The 16,179-nt window shown below is 37.9% G+C and overlaps 1 protein-coding gene across 1 annotated transcript; it reads right to left on the bottom strand.

Annotated features, from left to right (window-relative positions):
- Window positions 1-11,718: 11,718 nt before the first annotated feature.
- On the bottom strand, window positions 11,719-15,902 carry LOC126830178 (alpha-amylase). Its single transcript, XM_056102824.1, has 5 exons — window positions 15,890-15,902; window positions 14,573-14,709; window positions 13,563-13,714; window positions 12,086-13,260; window positions 11,719-11,840 (listed from the first exon to the last, which is right to left on the bottom strand). The coding sequence occupies exons 1-5, from the start codon at window positions 15,900-15,902 to the stop codon at window positions 11,803-11,805; spliced, it is 1,515 nt and encodes a 504-aa protein (XP_055958799.1). The 3' UTR covers window positions 11,719-11,802.
- Window positions 15,903-16,179: the final 277 nt, after the last annotated feature.

The raw sequence follows: 16,179 nt of genomic DNA, 5'->3' as shown, positions 1-16,179 counted from the left end.
TTAGAATCGTTCGTTCGTTCCCAGAATTTTATGTCCACGTGATAACGTAGACAAGTTATTGAGAATTCAATAATAATGAACATTATTTCAGACAAAGAACGAATAGTAATAATAATAACAAAAGTCAAAAATATAGATGTTATACATATTTGAAATCAACAACACATATTACAGATTTTGATAATACAATTAAATATAAATAAATTATAAATATATATATTATTTACATAAATCATTCAGTAAATGGACATGAATATGGTTATCTACCCTTATAAAAACGAAAGCGAAACGATTGGTTTGTAAACTGTTTTCTGATTGGTTCGTAGACTGTAGCTACATTCTAGGCCAGGGCAGATAATTTGAAATCGTGGAAACCCTATGGATTAACCCAGGGTATATTGGAGTAGAACGGAATTATTACACTGGGTAACCGAGGATGCTGAGGAAGTGGAACCCCTTAGACATTAGACAATATATTTAAAATTTAAATTATCAAAAAATATATAAATATTTTTTTAAAAATCTTAGCATGAAAATATTATAAAAGTTCTATTATATCTTCAATTCTATTACGGGGTTATGATAATTACTATTGTCTACAATATAAATCTTAAAATGTCATGAGAAACTATTCTTTTTATATTTAGCTGGTTGTAAGGTCTTTACCATAGTGTACCTTGCCTTGAAATATCTTCAGTTACCTTCAAATATTAGAGAGAGAGAGAGAGAGAGAGAGAGAGATGGGGTTTAACGTCCACTCGACTCAAACTAGGTCATTTTGGGACTAACACATGGTTCAGTTTTATTTCAATTATTCGCATGCGCGTAGGGGTCTTTAGCAGTGGGAGGAAACCGGAGAAAAAAAGACGATATGCATTAAGTGTCAGAGACAAGAACAAAGTGGTCGAAGTACGTAATATTTCGATAAAAAGCACGTAAACAGAGAGATACTAAGCAATCAATGTCAGTGATTTTCCAAGAAATTTGTGGGTGTTTACTTGTCATATCGAAGTGTCATACCGAGAACTTTATTTGTTTGTTAGTGAGTGTATCATATCGTAAGTTTTTAGTTATTTCGGTTTTTTGTTTGATTGGGTTTTTTTTTCGGTTTTTTTTTTGGTATTGGTTTTGTTTCCACTTATATATTTTTTGGAAATTTAATTTATTCATTTTAAGAATTAAATGATAGAATTGTATAGGTGGGTGGGACCCCTCTGTCTCCTGACAATCAATATTTTCAGACCCAGTCCGCCATCGTCACTAATAATCTTTTGTTTCCAAACGTTTTCAGATTCTGATGACTTTAAAATGCATCGTTTAGCGTGAACGCCTTCCTTCCCACGTGCTTCCTGTGACATTTCGATACCGTATGATCGGGTTTGCTCGTCAAAACACCAGAATTTCATCAAATGGTGCTTCTATTGGGTTAATGAAGATACGCCATGCAGTGTGCTATGATGAGGGAAACACTAATTTTACTTTTCATTGAATACCACGAATTCAATCTGATTAAAATACAGATCTATATTTCGTTCTTTTTTTTATACATTCGATGGCCTCTCCTACATGAAAATCTGACCAGTTGTAGTGGGAGGTCGCGTCAGAGGTCATAAGAGCGGCTTTTGGTTTGGCCCTATGGAGTCATAAATATGATTAACCAATCAGCGTTGTTGTTTCTAGTTAAATACCCACAGTTCCAAGGGCTTCCTGCAACAGAGCGTTCCATTGGCTAACCCCTCACACCTATGGAAGAGTATCGCTGCCAATATTAAATGCTCTGCTAAAATGTCGTTTCCATTGATTATATGTAAAAAGTACAATGTACAAAGTTCTAATACCGGTAATGATAAAGTCATTACCTCTAAGGGGTTGGGAGTGTTTAAACTGTCAAAATACAGGTATTGATACGAAATTTCAGTTATCGAGTTATAAATTACCGGAAAGTATGTTTCTATGGCTCTTTGAATTCTTTCCTTGCACATTCATGATTACGCACGGTCATTCAGATAATTCCTCATAGTGTGCCAGCTTGATTTCTTGTTATCGTGCAATGAATATCCTTATAGTGTGCTGACTTATAGTGTGCCAGGTTTCCGTATATGTTAATAAGTCATGTGATATCCTACATTTGCACATGAAATTTGATGCTGTGCGAAAGATGCTATGCAGAAAGCGTGAAGGACAAATGAGATGTGACAGAGCGCAAATGTAAAATGTAATGAGGGAAATGTAAAATGTAGACACGTAAAAAAAGCATTTTCCAACAAAACATTTGTCATTTGATACTTAACATTTGACGTTTGATATTTAAGTCTTGCCTTAGAGGTAATGACTTTATCATTACCGGTATTAGGACTTTGTACATTGTACTTTTTACATATAATCAATGGAAACGACATTTTAGCAGAGCATTTAATACTGGCAGCGATACCTTTCCATACGCACCAAGCAGAAATGAAATGAAATGAAATGGGGTTTAACGTCCTACTGTTCTGTTCCTATACTGGGCTAATGAAGACGGGCATACGCCATACAGTGCGCTATGTGGGAAATTTTGCCCGGGTAGCGGCACTATCGCCTACTCTTATATCGAATTCCAACTGCCAAGGGATCTTTTACGTGCATTCCAATGTTTACACGGGACCTCGGTTTTTCGTCTCATCCAAAGGACTAGACAGCTGTCCTTGTCAGGCCCTCCGTCGTGCATCACTGACAAGGGGAAACCACGTTGGAAAATCGTGATGAACTTTCTCGGCCAATGCAGGGATCGAACACCCGACCTCCAGGGTAGCGAGCCAGCGCCCTTACCCACGTAGCCACCAACACACCAAGCAGAATGCGGGCTATATAACAATCTTTCCAAAACAAAATTTTGAACTATAAAAATCGAAACGAAATAGGATCTGCGTTTTAATCAGATTGCCACGACTTTGTACTGAATTGACTGTGGATTAAAACATTTTGTCTGGAGCCGCCCTACTTTGTGCGACATTTTTCGGGCATCGATTATTATTTGTCAATGTACTTGTAACAGTCTGATTGGATAGTTGGAATTTAGAGCGGGATTTTGGTTCAAACCGATTGAAAACTTTGAAGTTGCTTAATTCACGGGCTTGAATAGCAGAAATACGCATTTTCAAAATTTTCTCAGGGAGCGCGAGGCCCTATACCCCGCGACCATTGATTGCTTGGTTGGGATTTGGGATTCCGTTAAGTCACCTAAGTTAGGATATATTGGACCACTTTAAATTTGCTGTATTTCCAAATTTCTTTGCGGAGAGGGTTGGGAGAAGGACTACACGACAAGCTCTGCTCCTTCGCCTCTCGTGGGCGACCGGCACCACCGTCTACAGCGCGAGGGCCTATACCCCGCGACGATTGATTTATGCTTGGAGTTTGGGATTCCGGAAAGTCACCTAAGGTAGGATATATTGAACCACTTTGAAGTTGATGTATTTCCAAATTTCTTTGCGGAGAGGGTTGGGGTGGTGCTACACGATAAGCTCTGCTCGTTCGCCTCTCGTAGGCGACCGGATCCACCACCCGAAATTTTGGGGGGCATTACAGGCTCTGCCCCCACCCCCACCCCACTAACATTCATCGAGCTCGTACCCCTATGCATCAAGAGACCAATTTATTTATAAATAATGATATCTGATATCTCTAGATTGGTAAGAGTACACCGGCGAAACACCCTTCATAAAGGGCTTCTGGTTATTTAATAAAAAATTAAATGTCACGTCATCAACCAAATGTATAAATAATGAATAACACCGACCATATATTTATCGTTGATGTTATTCATACGTATACAATTTCACGCACCGTCTTCTTTATATTATAATGGCATACTTATTCAACAAGGACGTTACTCAAATATCTATTTTATTTTTACACATATGTAACTATGTTAAGGAGCATAAAAGGTCTGACTATTCATTTCAAACGTGCAAACCAGTGAGATGTTACATTGAAATAGAAGATGTTAATACAACCGTCTTAAGGTTTACTCTACCACGTTTTGCGTTTGGAAAACGCGTTTGCGGCCGTCAAATTTTCTTATTTTGAACGCGGGGATGGACACACTATAAGCTCCGATCCTTCGCCGTCTGTAACCCGTATTTTTGGGGGCATTCCGGGTTCCGCCCACGTAACTCATTGACTCCGTCCGTACGACAATGCTGACCGTCATCCAAGCCTTGCAACATCGTTGTAGGAAAATAAGTGGAAACCATCGACTCTGTACAAGTCTTTCACGGGTAGGCTTAGAACTTTTCAGCCAGTTCTCGTATGTTTTGCGCTATTTAAACATACATTATGCAAGAGCTAAATCTGCCTATTGCAGGTCTTTCTTTAGGCCTGAAATGTTATCTAAATTATTAATTAGACATTAATTAACTTATCCAGACTATAATCAACTCTCGATGTCATCGCTAGCCTGCGATATTTATTGGATTAGGTTCCGATTTGTTGTTCGACTTCCATTCATAATTTGATCGAGGCTGTTTTTTATCGTACCGACTTTAGTAATGATGATAGAGGCTAGGCCGAAAGTTCAATCGCTAAAATCTCGGTTCATAGTGGATCAATTTGACTGAAATTTTCAGCAAATTCCCTTTACATTATCTAGTTTTTAACTATTATAGTGAGAACTGTCAGCTCTTTATTTATCCAATCTCCCATAATGTATCTTTAACTTAACTGTCTAATGCGGGTATATGGAGCGTTCGTCGAAGCATATCTCATGGAGAAAAGATAAATTTTTAATTCTATGAATACGGTGCACAAAACAAACCTAAGTGCACCGATTCTTGTTTGACGACCCTGTTTCATGGTTATGCGGGAAGAAATTCCTACCCAAATGATTTCTTCATTTTCTGAAACAACTATGTCCCTAGTGTTCCAGAAAAATTTTCCCCGCCGATCGGAGTTGAGCAAATTTTTTTTACAGCATTTTGAAATTTTGACACCCTGGGTCAACATAATGAAACTGAAAACCATTTATAACTTCAAAAATATCAATTTTACAGCCTAGAAATATATTATCAACATAGGAAAGTGATACCAAGGAATCCAGAAATGACGTCAATAGTAATGTACGACGTCACCGTGACGTCAGAATACAAAATGGCGGAACTATGACGCCACTGTGATGTCAAAATTGAAAATGGCGGAGACGTGTTGTGAATAAAGCAAGCAAATAGACAAGAGGAATAAAATATTCATTCGGATCATTTGTTCTACCCCGTACAAATTTCATCTTCTAAATCAATGCTGATTTGTTCGCTATTGAGACAACCCTCCCCGTGGCATCCTCCACACGCTTCAACACATTTCAAACCATTCTGTGTACAAGAACATGACGAGCATTGTTGTTTCAACGATTTACATTTACACCAGATGAAATTCAGAACGTTGTCTGGTGCTGATGGAAGAACAGTCGCGATGGGAACGTATCTATTCTCTATCACTTGCCAACCCCAATTCACAGGATCGACGCCATCGTCTAGTTCATCCCAAATTCTAACCTGAACATGAATGCGGTGAGCATGCTGCTCGGCCGCAGCAGCTGTTGAGTGAAGTCTATTGATTTGAATGGAAATGTTTTCAGCGATCATAGCTTTGTACCTTAGGTACCGGACTTTAGTCGGAGATATCTCATTTTTGTGACCATACATTGACATTGCACAGAATAACCTTTCCCCAGCTTCAGATACTTCGAACTGGGAACTTCCAGGTGAAGCTATTGTCTTGCTAGCTACCTGAAAGATGTCACTGTTCGTATGTTTAAGAAGTCCCAATTTACCGAATCCGAAACAACCAGATTTCCCTCACCAAATTGTCGTATTTGGTTCATAGCTGTCGAACACGACTATTGGCGAGGGAAATCTTTTTACAAATGACCTATAGTTTTCTAAGATGTTGGAGATATTCGTACCCTTATTCCACCTTACAAAGTTGATTAGCAGACCTCCATCAATGACAGTTATTTCACTGGCGAGCGAAGTGTTCGAAACGGGTGAAACGTTCTTGAGCAAATGCTCAGCGAGATCGGACTTGGTTACATGTCGCATGAAAGCTCCTGCAAACAGTGAGGACGGGAAGGCACTCAACTCATATTTGAAGAACTGTTGAATATGTGCCACCGTAATACATCTTTGGAAAAGAACTTCTGGTTGCACTCGCACTGTCGTGCCTTGAACTTTAACACCTGGCTTCAGGTCCCTCGCCAATCGTCGTGTTCAGCGTCTATGAACCAAATATTAAGGATCATGAGCACGAGCGCCGAGCTGCTACGTCTAAATATAGGAGCAGTGACATTTCTCTGAAATCGGACACCACAGTTATCTAGTCAAGCCCAGTTTCTGGCCAACACTGAAAACAAAATCCGTCAAATCAATCAAGTGGTCAACGATCTTGAATTTTGACATCACAGTGACGTCATAGTTCCGCCATTTTTTATTCTGACGTCACGGTGACGTCGTACGCAAAGCCCTGTATAGGGAAAGTTACGACAACTCATTTACAGGCGCCATTTTGGTGTCCCAACTATAACGCCATAAAAACTATGACGTCATGGCGTCATATAGCTTTACTTAACAAAACGTTTTATTTTTTTCTTGGTATAACGTTTTACGGGCTACAGTTCATCATAAACAAATTGCAAAAGCAACCAATGCAGTTTGGTTCAATGATAAATATGTCAGACGAAATCATACTCAAATTCGGCCAAAATGACATGATTAACAGAATTCAATTTGGTGTTCTTCAGGAATTTTCGGCGAGTGGTTATGCAAGCGAAATGTGTGGAAAAATCGAATTTGACAAACATCAATAAAAAAAATGTATTTGTCATTTGGTGGCGGGCATTTCTTTCAATATGACTGCCAAATTTGGTAAAAGAATATCATTTTAAAAAATAAAAATTAAAATGAAAAAAACAACATTAATTTGGTAATAAAAGGGCAGCGATAATTCATTTTAGGTACATTGAAATAATGGCAATAAAGATAATATCATAGTTTTTAGTTACACATTGTTTACCAACCACCCATAGATCCTTTAATGACAATAAATCATATCCTTTATTCAGCTCGACGCTATACCGGTATTTAAAATGATTGGATGCAGTTCGTTTAACTTGAATGTAGATATTATATATCTATGTTGCATATATAGGACTTTTCGGTTGAATCATATCTTAGAAGTATCTTATTTCATAGTTTTACATATTTGTCGACATTATAAAGGTATACTTGTTCTATTGTTTCATTTAGCCTATGCGTTTTCTTGTTTCACTTGACTAAACAACTAAACACAAAATTTTGTAGGAATGTATATAGGCTTTTATAGATTGAAAAAAAAAGCTGATAAAAATTGAGATGTGTGGAACATGTTCGAGGCGATTTGTAACAAATCTCAGACACGATATATATTTGATACTAGTTGAGCATCAGAACAACATGATTATTTCATTGGAAATGGGGCGCAAATAGCCAAAAGAGTCCTTCACTGGGCCCCTTAAATATCTGTCTACCTGTGGAATAACATGTACATAATATGTATCTGTTAAATTTTTGCGGTTTATATATTAGATTATTATTATTATTTACCCATGGGCGGGGAGTGATAACGTCTTACCCCAAACAAATTGCAAAAGAAACCAGAAAGTTTCGGAGAGCGATATCTCGTATCAAATTTCACTGATGAAACATATGCCCGAAACACATGTCACGCTAGACACCTTTTATTTGAATTACACTGATTTTACACTGATTTTACACTGATTTTAAGTTACACTGATTTTAAATGTTTTATCCATTAGTCAATTTAAAGAAATTTCTATTTTCGAAAAATTGATGATACAATTAATGATTGATGACTGAAAACTGACACACAATCCGGAATGACTCCAGACCAAAAATCATGGAATTTCAGGCATTTTTTTTGCCGGCTAGAAGGCAAAAAGGTTGTATCTCCCAAATTATTATTTAAATTTTCATTTTTCACTTTACCCGTCTGCACAAAAAATCTGATTTTTAAAAGCGTATGCAATTTAATTGCGCTTTTATTTGGTGTATCTTTTATTTCACTTTCTTATGAATTAGACTATTCTTATAACAATAATGTGCGCTTTCTGTATAATAATAATAATAATAGTTTGTTTAGCTATACTTTTCGTTTAAAAAAGATATTCTGACATATCTATATACATACTTGTCGGGGGAAGCCAACTTCGACACAACAATAAAATAGATAGTAGGTACAAATACTTGGGACCCAAGATGGCGTCTAACTACACTTGAGGTCATATTTTCATGACGTCATATGAAATTTCTGGCTTCACAATTGTCGCAACTTTATCTATAATATTATACGGCTTTGGTCGTACGTTACTTTTGACGTCATTTCTGGATTCCTTGGTATCACTTTCCTTTATGTTGATAATACATTTCTAGGCTGTAAAATTGATATTTTTGAAGTTATAAATGGTTTTCATTTTCATTATGTTGACCCAGGGGGTGAAAAGTTCAAAGTGCTGTAAAAAATTTTGCTCAACTCCGATCCGCGGGGAAAATTTTTCTGGAACACTAGGGAAATAGTTGTTTCAGAAAATGAAGAAATCATTTGGGTAGGAATTTTTTCCCACAAAGCTGGATTTGTCACCTTCTCCAACCAGCCTACTAGCTATATATGTAAAATCGGAAGAAAAAAAACGCAGCCTCCAGGGGCAATCATAAAATTTGTCATATTTTTCAAGGAGAAACAAAGGGAAAATGTTTTCATAAACAAATTTGATCGTAAATGGCTATTAATTTAGAAAAAATTCTTATGTAAATATAAACTTAAGCCTACCTTCACTGCTTGTTGAGTTAACAAAATGATGTCATCTTAAATAGGACTGCTATATTAAATTATCCGACTACTTCTCGCAGTGAGGAAGTAAATTATTGTACAGCAGGGCGTTATAAAAGGAAAACGAGATGGAAGTGGACATAAATCCCTAATATAACAATAAATTATGTTAATAAATGAGAGACAGAGATGGGGTTTAACGTCCACTCGACACAAACTAGGTCATTTCGGGACTAACATATGGTTTAATTTTATTTCATTAATTCGCTTGCGCGTAGGGGTCTTTAGCAGTGAGAGGAAACCGGAGGACCCGGAGAAAACCCACGAGGTTGGACAGGCGACCCTACTCCCTGTCACGTACAACCAGGGATTCGAAACCACGCCAGTTGACTCAATGACAGGCCGTATGATACAGCACGCGCGTGCTAACCATTCGGCCATCCAACCCACCGAGTTAATAAATGAAACTAGGTTTAACGTATAAACCAACCGGGTTAATAAAAAAGGGGAAACGTGATACAGTGTGCTATGAGGGGAAATTTTGCCCTAACACCAGAGCTACGCTCTACTTTTATTTCGATTTCCAACTAACAGGGAATCTTTAACGTGCTGCCCCAGTACCACTCTCCGGGCAAAATTTCCCTCATAGCAAACTGTATGGCGTATGTCCGTGTTAACATTAGCCCAATCTGAGCAGAAAAGTAGGACGTTACACCCCATTTAAAAAAATAGCGTATTTCCAATGATAATAAGATCCATGTCCTTTTTAAAGGATATTAAAATATCCAATGATACGATCAACCATGTCAACAGGAAAATTATTCTTCAATTATTTTTTGTTCTGCGAATCGTGAATAAGGAAAATGCCAAAAATAAAATTTATATAATTTTATGTTCTTTTGCTTAACAAACCAACGATTTGCGACTAACAGATCATATTATTATGGATTATATGATTTTCAGTCAATAAAAGTGAGGGATAAACGACTCTGGTGTTATACGGAATGAAATGAAATGGGGTTTAACGTCCTACTATTCTGTTCCGACCGGGATAATGAAGACGGGTGATGTTATACTGAAGGTAAAATCCAGGAGAAGAAATCCGATTTATGTCTTTAAATGGGGTCCTTGGTGAATGTTCACAATAATACGATCATGTTGATTATTTTTTTAACGTGCAGTCCCCCACAATATGCCCGCTTAACTTTGGTTGCCATTGTATTTTCAGGTCAACCAAATCAATAAGTTTTTCTCATCGTTTATTACTATTTTATGTTAAATAAAACAACAAAAAAGAAAATTTATTGACAATGAACTTCTGAAATCGATCCCTGATTGAGATATGTCCACTTTCTTAAGAAGTTTTATGTGAAAAGAAAGGATAGTAATTGTATCAAAAACTTCGCGCTGTCTCCAATCAAATCAAATTTGTCCTCTTTTAATTGATAGATATCATGTATTGCTGCGGAAATGGATGATATATTTATATATTAAAATAAGCCCTCGGTTAACAATAAAATAAAACCAAGTACGAACAATCCAAACCATTAGACAAAATTGAAGTCCTAAAAAAACGGTATAGGCAAAATAGTGTAATCAGGCAAAATAGTGTGCTAGTACTGCCGTTTCCTTTTTGTTTATCAAAAACACACCATATCCTCTCTTGTTTATGAAACTAAACGGTGGTATAAACCGATAGTGACGCAATATATATAGCTAACCAAATTAGGAAATGATCCCAGCTATGTTTCAAGAAAATGTGCACGCCCATCTCCATAAAGGCGACTTTGTACTTTGGTTGGTTAAATTTAACCAATCAAATAATTAATAAATCGCTCATCCCAAACCTTAGGGGTATAAAAGATAATTTTAATGTGCCACAAGAAGACAAATTTTGGGCCATCCTCCCACACCTGTGCAAAGACTATGCAAAATTTGGGTGTCTAACTTAACCCCTGCATAGCTAGAGTAGGGCATAGGGGATCGGATCGGGGGCTCTGGGGCACGAATACCGACCATGTCCGACGTAAACAAAGATATTTATGGGGGCTTTATGGTCCCCGGAACGATGTACCGACCTCCCCCCACCCCCAGACTTGAACCCTGGTGTCAGTATTAATTTGTATTGAGAGTTGGCTATGTATCTTGCCTCACTGAAACATGACCATGTTCAACTTCACCTGGTCTAGACACAGGTTGAAACTGTGGTATATAAGATTCCACAATGCTGAATAAAACAAAAGTGAATCCTACTACTTTATATACCTTAATGCCCATTGAAAAATTAGTATTACAGTCTCTTACTTAACAATATCTTCTTTAAACAAGTCCACTTGTTTAGTCCCGATGCGCTAGGCACAAGATTTGATGAAATATATTACCCTTTGGGTACCCAAAACTGGTCATCGTTCCTATACCCATGGTTGCCCATCTTCATCGAATTCGAACTGCATGGCTTCTTTAACGTGCACTGCAAGGAGTACGCGGGTTGGCCTGACTTATTCTCCACATAAGAAAACTGACATCCAATGATGGCACAGTGATCGAACACAGGATCCCCAAGAATAGTAAGACACTGTGACTCCCCTGCACCAACAGTTTCATAACACTATGTTAAAGAACTCCTGGTCTAAAGCAAAATAATATTGAGTTTAGACATGATTTGAATGGATAGTATTGGATTATTACGAAGGTGGTGTAATCTAAGATGGGATATTTTTCATAAAATCGGTGATTTTAGATCCACATTTAAGCGATTTATTGGGCAACAAGACCAAAGCGTTTGCTCTCTCTATCGACCAACCATTCCAGTAGAGAGCCGTTTGTCCGAATTCTCCGTACTCAAACACTATGAAGTTTTGTTGAAGTTTTATTCGATGGTAAAAAATGAAAAGTTTACGAAATGGCGTCCCAGCCTGCTACCATGATAATTATAGTGGTGTATATTTAACCCACTCTTGAAGGGGAAGAACCTTGACGGGCACCTGCAAAGACAATTCATGCATAAATTGAGCTCATTATCTGCAAAACATTTCAAGTTGAAAGACTTCAAGTTTGCAAACGTAATGTGATATTACAATATAAACAAGCACCTTCAACATTGACGACCATTTTTCCTCAATCAACAGTTTCATTAATATGGCAATGTAAGATATATTTTTCATGAATCGTTAATCCACACTTTCGATCACGGCAGTGACATTCACACATGTAAAATAAAACAACTTACCGATATGGATGGCAATCATGGGATCTTCCCAACTGTGACCAACATTAATATGAGCTTTACTATCTCCACCGACCTGGATCGTCTTTCCGGTACATCGCCCGTTTTCAAGATTACCAGAAATAACATCACAATAAGTACCACTGGGTAGACCAGTGTTCAGATTAGCATTAATATCAAATCCATCTAGATTCATAGCAATAAAAGCCTTGTTACCACGAGAGAATGCTATTTGATAATCACCACCAGACCACCAATTACTTAAACCATCTCCACCAGCTTTGTTTCTGAAGGCCACCATATTGTAAATCTGACGCCATCTATGTTCGCAGGACCAGCCGTTTCCACATGACATGTCGCTTTTGATTGCAACATCTTTAATACTCATGTCTCCGTTATGGGGAGGACCCTCCGTATTATCGGCGCGGTTGTATTCGTAGCTACTCATAATTCTTGGGAATCCGTAAGGGTGGGCCAGCATAAAGGCGGTTGCTACTTTGTAGGGCCTGGGTTCCCAATGAGTGAGGACTGCTCCAGCACCCCCGTGACCTCTCTGGTTGTCATGATTATCAATGAAATTCACAACATCATTTGATCTCATCATTCCCCAACCTTCACCCCAGGTCTTTAAATACTTCATAGCATTCTTTTTCCTGAATATTTCAGCAAGTTTAGCTCCAAAAATGAAATTTGTTACCCGCCCATCTCCAACATACTGACCACCTTTGATAGGCTCATTACCCCCCATATCAATTACCTCTTGGTAAACAAACGCCCTTTTGCCACCTCCAAATATGTCAGATCTTAAGTTTTTAGTTTTCGACAAGACAGCTGCGATGTCTCCTGGCCACATATGTTTAGCAGCGTCAACCCTGAAACCAGCGATACCAAGATCAATTAAATGATTGAAATACCCGGCAACCTTTCCTCGGACATAATCAGAAGATAACTTTAAATCTGTCAGGCCAACGAGACGACAGTTTCTGACCTCTTCAGCGTTATTGTAATTATGGATGCTACCGTCGCTGCTGTGACATTCGTTCCCTCCATTGAAATCATTACCACCAAATGGAACTCCTGGGAAATTTAGGCTGTTTGCGTCATATGAGGACCCTCCGGTGCCGTAACCAGTACCGCCAGCTCCGGTCATGTGATTGACAACGGCATCAGCATATATTCTGAAATGGTCAAAACAATCCAAAGTGTTAGATGAATAATACATACTTAAGCCTAAAGGGTGGCCAAGTTGGTGATGGGCGCTTGTCACGTTCTGGAATGACAGGTTTCAAATTCTGATGCTATTTAACTATAAACTGGTTTAAAGTAAACCTAAATTCACAAGAATGGGAATAAACAGGGGTCGTACCTTACATCAGCTTTGGCATGGGTGGTCAATTGGTGATGAGCGGTTGTCATAATCTATAAACTGATTTAAAGTAACATTTAACCTCAAACGATTGGGAATAAATAGGGGTCGTACCTTACACCAGCTTTGTTACATCTCTGTATCATGTCTTTCAGTTGATCCTCATTACCACTTCTAGTAACAAGTTTATAACTAACTGGTTGGTATCTTTCCCACCACGGTCGGTTAGGATTGGTAACCACACGGTTCTCATTAGGGGGAGAAATCTGAAAATGATGCGGAAACAGGAAAATTAATCCTAGAACTCTCGATTAAGGATACATGCATTTCTATCACTTGTCAACTTTGTAGAAGACACTATCCTGCGGTGATAATTGTGCATTGCTTTGGGTTCGTTTACAGATGCGTGGAATGACTGATAAGCAATGTCTCCTATTAAGTCAGAATATACACTTTATAAATTTTAGATTCCGATATTGTCAGGCTTGCGGATTATGTTGCACTTTAATTTACTGGAATGGGTTTTAACGTCCGCTCGACATAGACTAGGTGATTTCGAGACATATGCTTAAATTGTTTTAATAATTTGCTTAGTAGTGTTAGGAAACTGGAGGACCCGTTGAAAACCGAATAGGCTGTAAAGCCGCACATCAATGGTAAATACAATCGTAATATTATAAAGCAAATGTGAATAATCCAGATTTCAAACCTCGACATACTTAAAATCTCGGTTATCTTTGAGTTTCCGATATTTCAGTATTTGATTTTGATTAAAGATAAAAGCGTGTTTTAAAAGTTCAACTCGTGAAAAACCTCGTGGGTTCCAGCGAGTTTCGTCAAGTTGTGGTGAATGGCTGCTTTCGGTCGCAAACAAACGCTTTAACCCCGTGCATCTTATCAGGATGTTTTAAAACTCGAGATCCTTGCTCCAGGAACATAGTGTGGTGCTAGCTCTTGTGATGCCATCGTCATGAGAAGGCTCGATCTCGCTTTAACTCCGTACATCTTATCAAGATGTTGTAAAACTCGAAATCGTTGCTTGTTAAACCGCTTAGTTTGATTAAATGTTCTGGGTTGTTGCTTACCTTTGGATGCATTTACATATTTGTGTCATCCTTTCTTACCTGAACACCACAGTAACCATAAGGTCCAAGAAAGCGTTCACATTCCTGGGCGATGTCTGACCATTTCCACTCAAACAAATGTGTTATAGCAGAACGACCACCAGCACAATGTGGGTCGCTATACTGTGAGCCCTGGGCTGTAAAACAAGTTTGGTGTGTTATCGAAAGTTAGAAAAGAAGAGGTGGAAGGTACTTTCTATACATTCATCGATGTACTGCCCAATTAATAATTATATATTCAGTCAGAAAAGAACAAGAAGGTCAATCGTCCAGTTGCCACAAAGACAAGATGAAAGTCTTTATAATTTTAAAGCATCCAATCATTTAAACTAGTAAGACAGACGATATAAAGTACAATATACGCCGAATGTACTATTAATTTTTTGAATGGAAAGTGTGTTGGAAAAACTACAACGGTTTTAGGAGGTTTTGGCACTAGTTTCGCCATCACCATTATAATCGCAGAATACTGGCATTCATGTTTGGTAAAAATTAGCCCTTACCTTGCCAGACCAACAATGATACCAACACGAACAGACTTAACATTCTTTGTCGAACTGACACAATAAATGTTCCGTCTACAGATCCTAGCTTATATAACGCCCAGGAATTCTCTTATCGATAAACAAGAGGTGCGTCAAGGCCAACTTAGATTGTCACTTCAGATTATCTTTAATAAAGAGTGTGCGATTGAACACTCAAGTTTTCGAACTTTTGTCATTAGCTCTTTAATCGCAATTTGGCGACGAGAGGAAAATAGCATGGGGTTATTTTTAATTGATCAGATCCGTTAGTTGCAGGAGCAACAAAGCCTGGTCTCGCTAACCAGGAGGCCGGTAAAATTTCTCGGGATTTTTCAGGGTGGTTTAGAATTGACACTGGTGCAGGACTGCGGGCCGATGACTTATTCAGTGTGCAGTTTTCGGGTTTTCTGGTCTTTACATTTTATTCATATTTTTATTGGAAATATCTACTTCTTTAAGTGACATTTATTAATTGAACATTAACACACCAACACTATTAACATTTAGTAATTGAACAGTAACACACTAACACTATTAACATTTAGTAATTGAAAAGTAACACACCAACACTATTTATGGAATAACAATTACTGGTTTATTAACATGCTACGTTTCGACGATGATACTCTCGTAATTTGATTTCTTTGTAGTAGTAATGTCTCTTTAACAATTTAAAAGAAAAAAACAATCGGCGTTCACAATTAGGCTGTAAATTTAGTCAGATTTTCTCTTCATGACTAATCTAAAAATCCCAAGCAGTAAGTTTAGTAAGTTCAAAATTCATTAAAAATACCTTCTGATAACATGCATATAGGACACTACTATGACGTTTGTTGTCTTATAAGTGTTATGTCATAATGCGCCGTAACGGGTGCACATTAAAGAATAGTTGCACTATAAAATATTAATAGAACACTTTGACATTTCTTAACTACCATCTGTCAAATCATAATGCATAGGACGCCAAGGTGAATCAGTGAGAAAGACGTTGGCTCGCTGACCTCGAGGTCCCGTATTTGAACCCTGTATTGACCAAGAGAGTTTATCGGGATTTTCCGGTTTGTTTTCTCCTTGTCAGTGGTG

This window comes from Patella vulgata, chromosome 8, assembly GCF_932274485.2.
Source record: "Patella vulgata chromosome 8, xgPatVulg1.2, whole genome shotgun sequence".
NCBI lineage: Eukaryota > Metazoa > Mollusca > Gastropoda > Patellidae > Patella > Patella vulgata.
This window is presented reverse-complemented; position numbering and strand designations above follow the sequence as displayed.

Coding starts and splice junctions, on each gene's coding strand:
- LOC126830178 (XM_056102824.1), bottom strand. Junction 13,715..14,572: donor ATGGTTACTGTGGTGTTCAG/GTAAGAAAGGAT, acceptor CATCATTTTCAG/ATTTCTCCCCCTAATGAGAA. Junction 11,841..12,085: donor CATGATTGCCATCCATATCG/GTAAGTTGTTTT, acceptor TTGTCTTTGCAG/GTGCCCGTCAAGGTTCTTCC.